General features: G+C 37.8%; 1 protein-coding gene across 1 annotated transcript in view; it reads left to right on the forward strand.

Moving 5' to 3' along the window:
* The window catches only part of LOC150076021 (uncharacterized), a 100466-nt gene that overhangs the window by 22044 nt on the left and 60693 nt on the right, over positions 1-17729 (forward strand). The window contains exon 5 of the mRNA XM_090387237.1: positions 11098-11169. Within this exon, the coding sequence (XP_090243363.1) occupies positions 11098-11169 (72 nt within the window). The remainder of the gene's footprint in view (positions 1-11097; positions 11170-17729) is intronic.

Here is a 17729-nt window from a genome sequence, read left to right on the forward strand (position 1 = left end):
ATATATATCTTTAATAGGTATCTCCTAAGATGTCTAGTTGCCAGCTTTGCAGTCTACACCTTATTTTAAGTCACTGATCATTATGGACACTGATTATCACCCCTTACCAATCTGGTTACCCTTCTTTGAATCCTTATTAGAGGTTCTGTCTTTTTTCAAGTGTGGCCCCCAGTCCTGAACACAATATTGTAATGCAGTCTCATCATTATGAAAGGACAAAGACATAGTTTCCCCTACTTTGTGAAGGTCGTATATATATCAGACTGTTTACCCTGCATGGAAAATTTCATATCTGACAGAATAATAACGCCTGTCTTTTTTGTCCTGAACCACTTAACTCCCATTTAACTCCCACTTCCCTGTAGCTTATAAATAAGTGATCAATATTTTAACTTCTCTTGTCATCCAAATAGAAGACCAACTAATAATTACACATTATTAATATTAGCCATATAGTGCAAGGAAGCTCAAGGCTTTTGCTGCATTGGGTGCCTCCGTAGCCAGATGGGAAGGAGCAGCAGTTTGTGGCACATGCTTCTTGATTAGACCGGGGTTCGAGCCCGTCACCACCAAATACGGAGGATGCGGAAAAGTCAGGGAATGACCACCGCATATTCCCAGAGCAATATGGCCTTAGTTGCTAATGCTCCTAAAAACCAAATAACAACAACAGCTTTTGCTGCATTAGGGGAGAAAAAAAAAAAAAAATAGTAGTAGTGGCACATGATGCAAGAAAGCAAGCTTATATAGCATGAAAAAGAAAAGAAACTACATGCTCCTCCCATCCTAATCTGCCAAGAATTTCAAACCAGCCACTTCCACAACAACAGATGGAAGCCTGTTCCAACAATCGACCACCTACTTACTGGCTGAAGGCAAATTTCAGCACATCTATCATGCAACCATCCTTCCTCAACTTAAATTTATGCCCGATCATGTGGATAGTCTCAGCATGAAGAAGAATGCCATTAACATTCAGCTTATTCAAGCCCTTAAACACCTATCAGATTGCCCACAGGTGTCTTAGTCTCCAGATGCTGCAATTTGCAGAACTGAAGCCTTTCTAGATAAGAACACTCTTTTGTTTCCTTCACCAGTGTCGTTGCCCTTCTCTGCACCCACTCCAGCAGATCTTTTCTGACCACTCCATCTTTCCTGAAGTGAGACCTCCCAACCTGTATACAATGCGGTTAGATATTAAATTCTCTGAGCAGCGCTCAGAGAATTTAATATCTAACCGCACAATTACTGCCAGGTTTTTTATTTTCCGCTACTCTGAGTACAGACAGTTGATAAGTTACTCTGGGATTACTGATATCCATATGCAGTACCTTGCATTTGTCAATGTTAAACTTCAGCTGCCATTTCTCAGCCCATTGACCCAATTTTCCTAGATCTTGTTGCAGTAGCTCACTGTGATTACTGTTGTTAACCATCCTGTCAACCTTTGTATTATCTGCAAACTTAGACATTAAGCTTGATGTAATTTCATCAGTATCATTAATAAATATTGAAAACAACAATGAGCCCAGCACTGAATACTGGGGAACTCCACTGATAATATTGGTCTATGAAGAGGAGTGCCCATTGAAAACTATATTCTGTCTTCTCCCACTTAACCATCCCAGTATAGCGTAACTTGATAACATAACGTATAATGTAAAAGTAGATAGTGTAATATGTATCACTGTATTAGCTTAGTGTAGTATTGTAAATTAATCAATTAAATTAACCTTACTGATTTTCTTTGTTAATTAAATTGTATTTAAACAGAAGTCACGACCCAGACTAGAGCAGCAAAGCAACAGGCACAAAGTGTCTGACAAATTTGATTGGTTATTATGATGTGGTCACAAAGGAACTGGATGCAAAAAATAATTTTGATATCATATACTTGGATTTCAGGAAAGCTTTTGACACTGTTGCGCATGGAAGACTACTGTACAAATTGGAGCAGAATGGTATTAAGGGTAAGTTGCTACAATGGATAAAAGGATGGTTAAGTGGGAGAAGACAGAGGGTGGTAATCAATGGGTGCTGCTCTTCGTGGACTAATGTTATTAGTGGAGTCCCACAGGGTTCGGTGTTGGGTCCACTGTTGTTTTGTATATTTATCAATGATATTGATGAAGGTATATCAGGCTTAATGTCGAAGTTTGCAGATGACACGAAGGTTGGCAGGGTTGTTAATGACAGTAATGGCAGTGTGCTACTGCAACAGGATCTAGATAATTTGGGCAGATGGGCTAAGAAGTGGCAACTGAAGTTTAACCTTGACAAATGCAAAGTACTGCATATGGGTAGAAGTAACCCCAGAGAAACGTACCAACTGTGTGGTACTACACTTAAGGTGGTAGAAAATGAAAAAGACCTGGGAGTAATTGTGCAGTCAGATATGAAGTTTTCTGAGCAATGTAGACAGGCTGCTAGGGCAGGTCATGGGGTTTTGTCAATGATATATAGGAATTTTGCTAGCAGGGAAAAGGAGGTGATTGTCCCTCTGTATAAGGCAATGGTCAGGCCACGCCTTGAGTACTGCGTACAGGTCTGGAGGCCTCATTTTAGGAAGGATGTAGATTTGCTTGAGCGTGTACAGAGAAGAGCAACACGATTGGTGAGGGGAATGAAGGGATCCTCTTACCAAGAGAGGCTTAAGTTCTGCAAATTGCAGTGGCTGGAGACTAGGCACCTGCGCGGTGATCTGATTGAGGTCTATAAGGCCTTGAATGGGTTGAGCACGCTGAATTCTGATGGGATCCTCCCACTTGTTCAGAATACGAACCTACGGGGACATAAGTTCAAATTAAGAAAGGATAGATGTAGAATAGATGTGCGGAAATTTGCCTTTAGCCAGCGGGTGGTTAATTGCTGGAACAAACTTCCATCTGTCGTTGTGGAAGTTGATAGGTTAAATAAATTTAAGGAGGAACTGGACAGGCAATTGGAGGGTATGGTGTGATTTTTTTTTTTTTTTTTTTTTTTGGCTGATGCTGCATAAGCTCCTACACTTGCTTTCTTGCATCAAGTGCCACTACTACTACTACTACTACTAAGTAGCAGGAGTGCTGTGGCTCAAGGGAGAACCAAAGGGGACGATTCTCCAATGCATCACAGCCTAAAAAAATGTGCAACTTGTGAAATGTTTCTGGAACAGGACATGATCTAGCCAAGGAGGATGTCTATGTGTGTGCTAGGTGCAGAGATTTTCAAGAAATTTGGTGCCAACTCAGTGTTCTGATGGGTGTGTATGAAAGCTTGAGGTGTAGGGTAGATGCCCTCAAAGAAATTAATGAGGGGCCCATCAAGCTCTCATCTGCCCAACTCAATGCTAGAGCTCACTCTAGTGCATCAGGCAACACAGTGGCAATCTCCAAGGCAGAATGCGCTGGTACCACAAGAGCTAGTTATTGTCGGTGACTCAATTGTCAAGGAGGTGGGAAATATATTGTGCAAAAAGGATAGGTGAAATAGGACCAGGGTGTTGTCTGCAAGGGGCAAAGGTTGATGACGTAGAGCAGATATCTTTTAAGAGCACAAAGGGTGATATTGCTGTACTCTTTGGCACTAATGACATTAAGAGTAGGAGATCTGTGGATTTACTTAGCAAGTACAGGTCAGTGTTGAAAAAAAAGTTGCTAGTTAGGGTTAAATTTAAAAGTGTCTGCAACCAGATACAATAGGAGGGAGTATATGATGAGAGCCTTGTCAATCAATTTGACCCTGGAGGGATTGTGCAAGGCTCGTGGGGTAGAATTTTTCTCAACATGGTCTGTGCTTGTTAATAGGAGAGACTGTTTCTACAGGGATGATATACACTTAAATAGAAAGGGTGCAAGAATATTTGGTGGTGCTGTCGAGGCAGTATTAGGTGGGTCGGAAAACTGCTAGCATGGGGCGATTCACGGACTAATAGTTTAACAGTAGTCATAGACAGTGGTGAAAGTGATTCTTGCACTTCTTCTATTGGAAAGAGCAATAGCCTAGAAAGCAAGGTGCTGGGGATTTAAAGTACTACTGGGATAGAACAAGTAAATACACTGGCTATGTTAGGGTAACTAAGAGTAAGAACAGGTGCATGTAAGCCAATGCTGGAGCTTGATGAATTTGAAGTGCTAGTCGAGACATCAAAGGTGGATATTGTTGGGATATCAGAGACATGGTGTCACAGATGTAAGGAATACAGAATTGGAATTTGGGGAGTACAATGTGTGTAGAAGGGATAGAAAGGGAGGAGGGTTTTTGCTGTTAATTAAGAAACACAAAATCTAAGGAAGTGCTGCATTCAGTTGACATGGGTGAACAGTGCAATGTTGAGTCAGATTGGTGTGACATAAGCACTGGGAAAACAAAATTGAAAGTAGGAGTGTGTTATAGACCTAATGAATACGACGAACAGCTGTGTAGGGAAATAGAGTGGGCTAGTAAATTAGAATGTGTTATAATGGAGGATTTTAACTTCCCAGATATTGATTGCAACTTGCGACTTTGTCACTCACACAATAGCAAGATTTTTCTGGATTTATTGGATGATTGTTTTCTACAGGTATGTTCAAGAAGCAACCAGAGGGAGTAATACTGTTGATCTGATTATTATCAGTGATTATTCATGCATTAAGAATTTGCAGATAAAGAAAACACTAGGTAGTTGTGGTCACAGTGTACTGACGTTGGATTTACTCAAAGATTTAACTATCATCAGGAGTAAAGGGAATGGACTTTTGCTTTTGTAAAGGTGAGCACTGCAATGGCCTCAGACAGTTCTTAAATTCTGTACAGTGGGCCCAGCTGAGGATGTTATACCAACAGCAAATTCTAAATGGGAAGCATTCAAGGAATTAATCTTGGAAGCTACTAGGCTTTTCATACCAACTAAGAAATACTGTTCAAGGTTTAGGCCTAAATGGATGCTAGATGAACTAATGAGACTTGTTGCAGAGAAGAGAAATGCATGGGATGTATATAAATTATCAGGAGACACAGAGGCCTATGGTAGATATAAGCTAGTCTATAATCAAGTCATAAAGAAGATCAGGCAAGTGAAGGCAGATTATGAGAAATCTTTGACAAATGATGCAAAGAAAAACAGCAAAGACTTCTTTACTTCTGTAAACTCTAGAAGGAAGGGAATGAATTGGATTGGTTGACTTGATATCGATGGTTCAATTGTTGATGATCCTGCTCAGGTAGCTGAAAAACTGAACGAGTATTTTACATATACTTTCACACATGAGGAGTTATTTAGGGAGGAGAATGCCAGAAGTTTATCAAACTCTAACAGGGTGCTAAAGGATTTTATAATAACTGAGAGCAAAGTGGAGGAGAAATTTAACATAAGAAAGACACCTGGGGTGGATGGGACCTTTCCAGTCATATTAGAGGAGGCAGTAAAGGAAGTAAACCCTTAACCATGATTATGAGAGCATCCTTGGACTTTGGGGGGGGGGAGACCCCTATGGAGTGGAGATGTGCTAATGTATCTCCAATTCACAAAGTACAATCAAAGGGAGACACAGGTAATTACAGACCTGTTAGTTTAACTTGTGTTCCAGGGAACATAATGGAGTCACTGGTTAAAGAAGCACTGCAGGATTATCTAGACAAGACTGCAGTTATAGTTCAGACAGAGCATGGGTTTGTTAAGGGGAAGTCTTCTCTTACCAATTTGATTGGATACTATGATGTGGTCACAAAGAAATTGGATGCAAAAAATAATTTTGATATTATATGCTTAGATTTCATGAAAGATTTTGACACTGTTACACATCTAAGACTGCTCTACAAATTGGAGCGTATGGCGTTAAGGGCAAGTTGCTGCAATGGATAAAGGAATGGTTGAGTGGGAGACAGCAGAGAGTGGTAACAAATGGACACTGCTCTATATGGACTGATGTTATTAGTGGAGTCCCCCAAGGCTCTGTGCTGGGCCCATTGTTGTTTTGTGTATTTATCGATGATATTGATGAAGGTATATCAAGCTTAATGTCAAAATTTGCAAATGATACAAAGGTTGGCAGGTTTGTTAATAACAGTATGCTGCTGCAACAGGATCTGGAAAAGTTGGGCAGATGGGCTGAGAAGTGGCAACTGAAGTTTAACATTGGCAAATGCAAAGTACTGCGTATGGGTAGCAGTAACTCAAGAGAAACATACCAACTGTGTGATACTAAACTCAGGGAGGTGGAGAGCAAAAAAGAACTGGGGGTAATTGTGCAGTCATATATGAAGTTCTCTGAGCGGTGCAGACGGGTTGCCAGAGCAGGTCATGAATTTTAAAATCTGATCACCAGATTTTAAAATTTACAAGATTCTAGAGAGGTATACCTAGTAGTTCAGCATTAGAGAAACATATTTCAATAAACATGAAACACAAACAGCTGAACTTATTTACATCTGTAAAGATTTGACTGTATTGTCCTTTCATCTGTTTCTGCAGTAGCAGGATTTAAACTACATGGATAATGCAATGATCTTAATTCTCACAGAATAAACTTGCCAATTCAACAAGTTGCCCTGGTATTGTACTACTTTCAACAGATAAAAAAAAAAAAAAGAAGTAAAGTGCAGCCATTATCAACCCACTGCATGCTGAGGGAAATGGACCATAATCTGCCACGCTGGTCCAGTGCGGGTTGGCAGATCGACCGTATTCAGCAGTCAGGGGCTTGAACCCCGGTCTACTCAAAGAGCGTGTGCTACTGCACTCCCGCTCTTGCCCACTCGGCTACGGAGATGGCTCTAGTTAACTTTGAAAACTAAGTTCATGTACCGCACAGAAGCCCACATCAAACAACTTTAAAACTTTTGTCTCCGTGTCGTCACAAGAGACCACCTGTTATCTAATCAGGAACCAGTTAGTTAGTCCTGAAACCAGGTTGTAGTGTCATCTTTTAAACAAATGGCCAATTAACCTTTTGACGAGATCATATGTTTGAAAGTAGTGTAATACCACGGCAACTCATTGAAAAAGCAAGTTTTGTCTGCTGTGAGAAATAATTCCATTGCATTATCCAAGCATGTTTAAATCCTATTGACCACAAACACATTAAAGGACAAAGTAGTCCTGTTAAGCATCTTATAAAGAGAGAAATGTCACTTTTTTTAATCAATTCTCAAGGACAAATGCAACTGCTGATACAAGTTCTCTTTTTTTTTTTTTTTTGTAAAGTGTGCAATATTTAAAAAAAAAAATTCCAGACTATAAAATGTCAGATTTTAAAATGGAGCAATGTGGCATTAAGGACAAGTTACTGCTATGGATAAAGCATTAGCAGAGCTATATGAAGAAAGAAAACAAGCTTATACAGCATCAGCCCAAAAAAAAAAAAAAAAAGCCCTTCCCATTTCAACCACCCACCATTCACTCCAAAACTTTGTCTAGTTCTGTCAATTTCCACAACGATAGATAAAAGCTTGTTCCAGCAATCAACCACCTGCTGGCTAACAACAAATTTCTGCACATCTCTTCTTCAGTTGTCTTTCCTCAATTTGAATTTATACACCCTCAGGTGTGTAATCTGAGCAAGAGAAAGAATCCCATCACCATTGAGCTTGCTCAAATCATTCAAAGCCTTATACACTCAATCAGATCACCTCACAGGTGCCTAGTCTCCAGACATTACAATTTGCAGAACTTGAGCCTTTCTTGGTAAGAGAAATCCTTTATTCCACTCACAAATCTTGTTGCCTTCCTATGTACTCATTCCAATAGTTCTACATCTTTCCTAAAACGAGGCTTCCAGACCTGTATGCAGTACTCAAGGTGTGGCCTGACCATTGCCTTATACAACGGGATAATCACCTCCTTGTCTCTGCTAACAAAATTCCTATATATTATTGACAAAGAGGTTATAAAATATATTGTTTATAGGCTGCGACCAAACCATCTTCTTTGCAGTATACAAAGGAAGAATTAGCTAGTGGCCGCAGTAGACTTCCCTGAAAGCCGTGGGACACTATAATTACAATAGCATCTGTCAGGAACCAATTCAGGTGAACCTATTTGCAGCTTACGATCTTGTTTGTGATATACAAAGAAAGAATTTGTTGCAAGTAGACAGTTTTTGTGAATACTATCAAGAAATGGTTTGTGTGAAAATAAAGGGAACCTGAAAACGATAAAATGAAAATGCGGACACTTGAAATAATGGCTTTTAGTTACAATTTGTAAAGCTAGAAATATTGCCCATTTATTCATCCAAATGCCTGTCCAGCTCAGCCTTAAATTTATTTAGGCTATCAACTTCCACAACAAAAGATGGAAGTCTGTTCCACCAATCAACTACCTGCTGGCTAAAGGCAAATTTCCACACATCTATTCTACAACTGTCTTTCCTCAATTTGAAACTGTGCCCCCTCAGGTTCTTAATCTGAGCAAGAGGAAGAATCCCATCAGCATTCAGCTTGCTCAACCCATTCAAGACCTTATACACCTCACTCAGATCACCTCACAGGTGCCTACTCTCCAGGCACTGCAATTTGCAGAACTTAAGAATTTCTTGGTAAGAGCACCCCTTTGTTCCCTTCACCAATCTTGTTGCCCTTCTTTGTACTCATTCTAGCAACTCTACATCCTTCCTAAAATGAGGCCTCCCGACCTGTACACAGTACTCTAGGTATGGCCTGACCATTGCCTTGTATAATGGGATAATCACCTCCCTGTCCCTGCTAGCAAAATTCCTATATATCATTGACAAGACTCCATGACCTGCCCAGGAAGCTCGTCTGCACTGCTCAGCAAACTTCATATTTGACTGCACAATTACACCCAGGTCTTTTTCACTTTCCACTTCCCTGAGTGTAGTACCACACAGTAGGAATGTTTTTCTTCAGTTATTGCTACCCATATGTAGTACTTTGCATTTGTCAATGTTAAACTTCAGTTGCCACTTCTCAGCCCATTTGCCCAACTTATCTAGATCCAGTTGGAGTAGCATACTGTCTTTACTGTTGTTAACAACTCTGCCAACCTTTGTATCATCTGCAAACTTGGACATTTAAACCCGATATACCTTCATCAATATCATTGATAAATATACAAAACAACAATGGACCCAACCCTGTTATTAGTGGAGTTCACCTAATCTATGTGAACTCCACTAATAACATTTGTCCACAAAGAGCAGCGTTCATTGATTACCACTCTCTTTCGTCTCCCACTCAACCATCTCTTTATCCATTGTAGCAACTTGCCCTTAATGCCATACCTCTCCAATTTGTACAGCAGTCTTCCATGTGCAACAGTATCAAAAGCTTTCCTGAAATCCAAGTATATGATATCAAAATTATTTTTGGCATTCAGTTCCTTTGTGATCTCATCATAGTATCCAATGAAATTGGTCAGACAAGACCTCCCTTTAACAAACCCATGCTGTGTCTTAACTATTATTGCAGTCTCTAGATGATCCTGCAATGCTTCTTTAACAAGTGATTCCATTATTTTTCCCGGAACACAAGTTAAACTAACAGGTCTATAGTTACTTTTCACCTTTTGAACCCCCTTTGTGAATTGATGATACATTTGCACACCTCCAGTCCATGGGGACCTCCCCTGAGGCCAAGGAAGCTCTCATAATTATGGCTAAGGGTTTGCTTACTTCATTTTCTGCCTCCTTTAATATAACTGGATAGATCCTGTCCACCCCAGGTGCCTTTTTTATGTTTAACTTCAACAATTTCTCCTCCACTTTGCTCTCAGTTATTACAAAATCACTTAGCTCTCTGTTAGAGTTTGATAAACTTTTGACACTCCCCTCATTGAATAACTCCTCATGTGTGAATGTAGATGCAAAATACTCATTCAGTTTATCAGCTACCTGAGCATGATCATCAATAGTCAACCCATCTATGTTAAGTGGTCCAATCTGATTCATCCCTTTCCTTCTAGAGTTTACATAAGTAAAGAACTCTTTGCTGTTTTTCTATGCATCCTTTGCCAAATTAAAAACACTATTTCAAGTGTGGGCTTACAATTACCTTATACAGTGGGATTATGACCTCCCTGTCTCCCCAAGCAAATGTTCAATAAATTGTCATTAGGATATAATGGGCTTTCCTTGTCACCTGTCTACAATATTTAGAGAACTTCATTTGACTCGATCCTCATGTGGGACAGAGTCAAATGCTTTGTTGAAATCCAAGTAAAAATGTTTAAATTATTTCCTACATCCAGCTCATGAATGACTGTCAAAATAGCTACACTAGCTGTTTTAATCAGGTTGGTTAGCTATTTACCCCATTCACCAAAAATTACAGGCAAAATGAAGTCAAGGTATATCATGAATTCCATCCAGTGGTGACTGTGCAGTATATTATACATTAAACAAAAAATTAATTGCTTGTAATTCATAGTATATTGAAATGAAATCAGAATATAGTATAACCAGTTAAAGAACCACCCACCAGTTATTGGTGAGTAAAGGTACACAGGAGAAATTGATTTCATTTACAAATTAAAAAAAATAATGCTTCAATTAATCTTCTGCATTAGCAGCAGAAGGTTAATTGTAGCACCCTGTATATTGGACGTAGAGAATAATTTTCCCTATCCCCAAAAATAATGGGCAAAATGGCAGCAAGGTATGTTACGAATATGAAGTAACAACAATGCAGTAATGTGACAACATTTGTTTGTTGAAATATGTTTTTGGATAAGCAATGGATTAACAGACACTGCATAAACTCTGAGATGCTGATCTGAAAAAAAATATTATAAGAATTGCCTTTCGATATTGATAATGATGGGGAGGGGTGGTAGAAGAACACCACAGGTAAGGTCATGTAAATTTATACAAATATATTATACAAATTTTATATAAAATTTGTAAGTATAATTTGTAAATTATATAAATTTGTAAATTATATAAAAAGTATAAATTAGCTGGCCATCTATGTGCAGGGTACTATGCTGAGCATGGCTAAACAAACTGTTATTTCACTCGTCATTTTGTTTAGTCTGAATTTTTAGTATAAAATTCTTTATGTTCTCTGATCTTAATAATCTTCTCCCTGGAGAAGCTTTTATCTTTTGATGCACAGTTTGATTTTCATTGATGTTTACTACTTGCAGTTAAATTATAGTAATTTAGTTTCTCCTGTTAGATAATGATGTTTGTGACCATGACTATCTTTGACCGTTTTCATTCAGATGGCGTCAGACAATATACTGCTATAGTGAGTATATAAGTTCATCTAATTTCATGTTATGTAAAAATAATTTCACAGATTTGTTGTACATTAGCCACCATGTTTGCCAAGTGCGAATCTCTCCCTTTTGTTAGCTTTATTAAATGGTCTTCTGTGAAAGTTAACTATTATTATCATCCTTGTTCAAGTGACAACTCAGAACAAAAACTTTCTATGGCAGTTATATATAATATCTAACCTTTTATTAAAAAAAAAAGTTGTTACTGGCAATAAAGATAGAAGCATAATCACTGGAGGAAGGTGAGGAGTATACTTTTAGAAAATTGCAATTTACAGTTATAAGCAATACTTCTCAAAGGATAGTCCAATGAAAAATTATATTCAGTAACTAACCTAACCTTTCAAAAACAAATAGCTGTTTTTGTGAGATTTAACAACTGTGGAAGGCTACCATAAAGAAGCCTGCATGAAACCAAAGCCAACATTTCATTAGTTATTTGTTTAAATTAAAGTTCAAAGGCCATGAGGAGATCTGAATTGTCCATTCTATGGGCACACTGCATGTTTTGTCAAATAAAAAAAAAAAAACAACAAAAAAACCCCAAGTTTCAATAAGAGAGCTCTGTAGAAGTTCTTGCTGTTAGTGAGTATGGGCTTCGCACACCCAGGGTCCTGAGCTGGATATCAACATTCTTCTCTTCCTTGGTTCTCTTCTACTTCTGACTCTTGTTCTCTTTCTCTCTCTCTCTCAGGGTAACTCAGAAATTTTTTTTTTTTGGCTGGTGCAGCAAAAGCCTTGGGCTTCCTTGCACCACATGGCTAATAATAAATCATTCCAGTATAATAGTACATCTAGGTTTAATTTCCACCATCAATCTGTTACAATTGTGAAAAATGAACCTAGATCATTCCAGATTTATATCTGGAATGATCTAGGCTTAGTATTCTGCCATGGGGTGTTGTTATTCAATGAACAAGAGTGATAACAATTTAAATTAATAGTTTCCTATGAATATCATAATAAAGTCAGCACAAAGAGCAACTGACACTTGGTAAATAAGGTAATTGATCTCAGCCAATTTCAGATAATTTATATATTTAGAAAATTAATTACAGATGTTAATTATTTCAATGCCCATTGGAAACGTGTAAAAAAGCAAACAATGAAAACTGAACATTTGTATGCAGTGAGGTTGTGAAAGAGGAGAGAGATGAAGATTTTTAGAGGGTATATATTGATAAATAGTGATTAAAATGTGGCATTATAAATACTCCTTCTGAACAGCATTTGATAGTAGGACAGATTAAGATTTATACATAATTATTGCCCTCACAGTTTTCATAGTGGTTACAATCACTTTCCTTCCATACCTGGTTTGAATTTTTTTTTTTTTTTTCTTTTTTATCTGATGGAAAAGCCCTTTATGGACTTTTTTCACATTGTGGCCAAGGTGTCTTGAATGAGAGTTGCATGGTTTTTTATCCAGGCAAACCAGTCATAAAATAGATACAATTTACAGGACATGATATGCTGATGCCGCATAGCCTTAGTTGTGTTTGTGTTCGAGAGGCATATAATGCAGTATGTGATAATAGTTGATAATACGCTGTGAAAACATGAGCTCTGATTTCTGAAATTTAAGCACAACTCTTCTGTATGAAACAATTTACTAAAATTCGCTGAAAAGTATGGACCCCCACCTACCCCCTTCAAAACACTGTATGTGACAAAAGAATTTTTAGTATCACTCAGTTTCTGAAGAAAATTTTTTTTTTCTGCAGTTGAAAGTAGATAAGTTATTCAATCTCTCTAAGTGATTGAAGAGTTTGAAACAATACTTATCCATTAGCTAATAGTGATAAACAGCATTTTTTTTATCAAAGAAAAATCCCCTATGTTATCAAGGTGGTATCCTGTATACTTTCCATATGGCAATCAAGTGTACTGTCAAGGGTAAAGGCTTTTGCTTTCACAAGGGTGACTACAGTGGTCTCAGACAGTTTTTAAATTCTAGTAGTGGGACCAGCTGATGATGTTATCAACCACAAATTTTAAATGTGAAGCATTCAGGGAAGTAATCATAGAAGCTACTAGGCTTTTCATACCAAAGAAGAAATACTGTTCGAGGCTTAGGCCTAAATGGATGTGAACTATTGAGACATGGTAGAGAAGAAAAGTGCATGGGTTGCATATAAATTATTAAGTGATATAGATTCCTATGGTACATATATATAAATTAGTTTGTAATCGAGTCACAAGGAAGGTTATACAAGCTAAGGTAGATTATGAGAATTTTATGAGAATTAATGGGCACTGGCAAAGAAAAGCAGCAAAGACTTCTATGCTTATATTAACAGTAGAAGGAAGGGGTTGAATCTCATTGGGCCACTCTCAATGGGTTAACTGTCGGTATTGGTATTCAATTTGTCAGCAACCTGTTAAACAGGTTGCTGACAAATTGAATAGGTAAAGTATTTTGCATCTACATTCATTCATACATGGGAATTCTTTAGGTGAGGGGATGTCAGAAGTTTATCACACTCCAATGGAGAGTTAAATGACTGAAAGGAAAGTGGAAGAGAACTGAAAACTGAAAGGAAAGTGGAAGAGAAATAGTTGAGGCTGAATATAAAAAAGTGCCTGGTGTGGGTGGGATCTATCCAATCATATTAAGGGAGGCAGCAAAAGAGGTAAGCAAGCCCTTAACCATAATTACAAGAGCATCCTTGAATTCAGACGAGGTCCCTGTGGACTGGTGATGTGCAAATGTATCCCCAGTTCATAAAGGGGGATCAGAAGGTGATATGAATAATTACAGACCTGTTAGCTTAAAATCTTCCAGAAAAATAATGAGGTCACTGGTTAAAGAAGTAGTGAAGGACCTTCTGGACAGGAATGCAATTATACTGCAGTCACTGCTTGGATTTGTTAGGTGGTGGTCTTGTCTAGCCAATATCATAGGTTACTATTATGCAGTGACCAAGGAATTGGATGCAAAAAATGATTTTGATATCATATACAGCCGGACCTCTATATAATGAAATTGATTGCTCCCTTGAAAAAATTTGTTAAACAGAAATTTCGTTATAAAGAAATATGACCTTTTCGATAGTGAAAAATTCAGAAATATTCAGAAATATAGTAAAAGATGGGAAATAAATCAGAAATAAGTGGGAATGAATAAATTTTCTAACATTTTAAAACAATTAATTAATAATACATAAATATTAAGAAATGACTACTTAATATTTATGTATTATTAAGACAGGATGCACACAATATATTAGTACTCTTTTAAGAATTATGTTGTAAAATATTTGGTTATTTTTTGTTGTATGCTGGATTCTATTGTGCAACTTTCATAAAAATGTTTGCATTTGTTTAAACACTCAAATATTTTTTGTTACATTTTCTTCCTACTGAAAGCCTCAATGCAAAGTTTCAAATGCTGCCAACATTTCTTGTTTGGAAGGTTTAATATTGCTATTGCCCTCATTATCATCCGTCATTGATATTGTCATTAGTTTTTTAATTACACTCCAAACTGTTGGAGTCACTTGGATATTCAGCTACTATGACATCATTATCAACTCCTAAAAATTCGTCAAGAACAATTTTTCACTGATCAAATCTTGCTCGGAACTCTTCCCAAGATTGCTCAATGTCTTGTAGTAGTTCATCCCTCGCATCACTGTTAATTAGCGTTTTAGCAAAACCTGCTTTTATGAAACAATCCTTGTTTCCATCACATATTGACTCTACACTTTTGCCAACATACAAAAATTTGTATATGCACATCTGCAAATTTATAACAGAATCAATAGATTGGTTAGTTTCTATTCTCAGTATAATTTTTTTTCAGTATGCGCCTTTTCAAATCCTTAGCCCATTGACTGCGGTTTAGATGAGGTATTCGGAGGAAAGCAAACATGCTTCACACTTGTAAGTTTCGAAATTACCGAGCGAAGGTGGGCAGGGCAGTTGTTGGCAATCAACACGATTTTACTGTTTATTTTGTCATCTTTCTATCCATATTTAAAATTCACTGTTCAAAACTTTTTGTTCAAACTGTTTCTTCCCAATGGGTATAGTCTTCTTCAATTGCAATTCTACTTTAATCAGAAATAACTTTTTTGAGTAAGTCATGGTGCTTTTTAAATTTGTCCAGCTAACCAGAACTGACTTGAAATGTTTTATGCCACAGAAAAGATGCACACTCCATAGCCTTTTTTTTTTTTTTTTATTAATGGCCCTGATATTGGCAAGTTTTGGTCTTGAATCGACTTTATCCACTTAAAAACTGCTTCATCTACATCTTCATACAGACATAATTTCGCGTGCTTCCAACTGGTTCCGATTTGTTTAAACAGTTTGAGAATCGAAGCAGTTTTCCAGAATGGTTAACACACTACTGGTAAGAATACCAAATTTTAAAGCAATTTCTTTCTTTTTTTTTTTTTTTAACGCTCCGATCTACACTATTAAGCACTTCCACTTCTTCACGTTGCACTCAAGAATTTCCTCTTACACTGTAAGGTTACTTGCACAGCAGCTAAAACAAAACTGAAATTAGGGACCACTTGTACCTGTGAAGAGAGAGTGAAATTTAATGAAATTGTGGATGACTCATATCTTCGAAACAACAGATAAATATTCCTGATGACCAATGTCCGCATCGGGAATATGCCTTAATCTTTGCCAATGGCTGTAGACACATAGATAGCAGTTGACCAGCACGACTTCTCAGTACAATAGTGTATAGAATGTATAAGTTTTACTTCTTTTTAGACATTTATGATTCACTGCTGGGGAAAGGCATCTCCCAAAACCTTCAATCTTTTTCTATCCTGCTCCCTGGTTGGTCAGTTTCTTCCTGCAGGGTTTTATGGGCATCACTAAATTTTAAAATGTTTTAGTTCTTAATTCATGGAATTAATCCCTTTAGCTCTTAAAAGCTAAAGGGATTGATACTTTAGCTCTTAATTCGTGCTTTCTGCAGCATCAGCTCTATTGCCTAAAGGCCACAGGTGCAAACAAAGTGTACTCGGGTCTCTCGAAATCAGTTTGTTATATGGAAATTTTCTCCATTATACAGAAACTATTTTCAATGTAATGATTGAGGGGAAATCAAAGAAGTTTGCTACATAGAAAAATTCGCAATATGGAAGTTCGTTAAAGAGAGGTCCAACTGTACTTGGATTTCACAAAGGTGTTTGATACTGTTGTATGTGAAAGACTGGAGCAATGTGGCATTAAGGGCAAGTTACTGCTATGGATAAAGGGATGGTTAAGTAAAAGAAGATAGAGAATGGTAATTAATGGGCACTGGTCTTCTTGGTTGTTGTTGTTGTTGTTTGGTTTTTAGGAGCATTAGCAACTAAGGCCATATTGCTCTGGAATATGCGGTGGTCATTCCCTGACCTTTCCGCATCCTCCATATTTGGTGGTGACGGGCTCGAACCCCGGTCTAATCAAGAAGCGTGTGGTACGCACTGCTGCTCCTTCCCACCTGGCTACGGAGACGCCTGGTCTTCTTGGACTAATTTTATCAGTGGAGTCCCTAGGGTTCATTGCTGGGCCCATTGTCGTTTTCAATATTTATCAATATCAATCAGTATTTATCAATATACATTTATCATTTGATATTGATGAAGGTATATCAGACTAAATGTCAAAGTTTGCAGATGATACAGTGGTTGGCAGGGTGAGCTACTGCAACAAAATCTAAGAAAATTGGGTTGATGGGCTGAGAAATGGCAGTTGAAGTTTAACATTGACAAATGCTAGGTATTTCATATGGGGAGCAGTAATCTCAGAGACTTATCAGCTGTGTGGTACTGCACTTAGGGTAGTGGAAAATGGAAAAGACCTGGGGATAATTGTGTGGTTAAATATGAAATTCTCTGAGCAGTGCAGACATGCTGCCTGGAAAGCTCATGGGGTTTTGTCAACGATATACAGAAACTTTGCTAACAAGGATAGGGAGGTGATTATCCCTTTGTACGAGGCCATGGTTAGGCCGCATCTCAAGTATCATATACAGGTCTGGAGGCCTCACTTCAGATTTGCTGGAACGGGTGCAGAGAAGGGCAACCAAACTGGTGAAGGGAACAAAATGGGCTCTTACCTGCAAATTGCAGCATCTGGAGACTAGGCTCCTGTGGGGGTGATCTAATTTAGGTGTTGAAGGGTTTGAATGTATTGAGTAAGCTGAATGTGAATGGCATTCTTTCTCTTGCTGAGATTACACACATGAGGCATAAATTTAAGTTGAGGAAGGATGGTTGCAGAATAGTTATGCAGAAGTTTGTCTTCAGCTAGTGGGTGGTTGCTTGTTGGAACAGGCTTCCATCTGTTGTTATGGAAGTGGATGGTTTGAATAAATTCAAGGGAAAACTAGACAAAATATTGGAGAATACGGATGGGGTGAAATCTGTAGTTTTTTTTTGGCTGAATAAGTTTGCTTTCTTACATCATTTGCCACTGCTTCTATCATCATGAGCTCATCTTTCAAATTAAATAGTCTGCACCATACCTATTTATGTTGCATACCATTTATTTATCTCCCCTGCTTTACAAGAAATTA

The sequence above is a fragment of the Mastigoproctus giganteus genome, chromosome 13 (genome assembly GCF_048544385.1).
Source record: "Mastigoproctus giganteus isolate SK-2022 chromosome 13, ASM4854438v1, whole genome shotgun sequence".
Lineage (NCBI taxonomy): Eukaryota > Metazoa > Arthropoda > Arachnida > Uropygi > Thelyphonidae > Mastigoproctus > Mastigoproctus giganteus.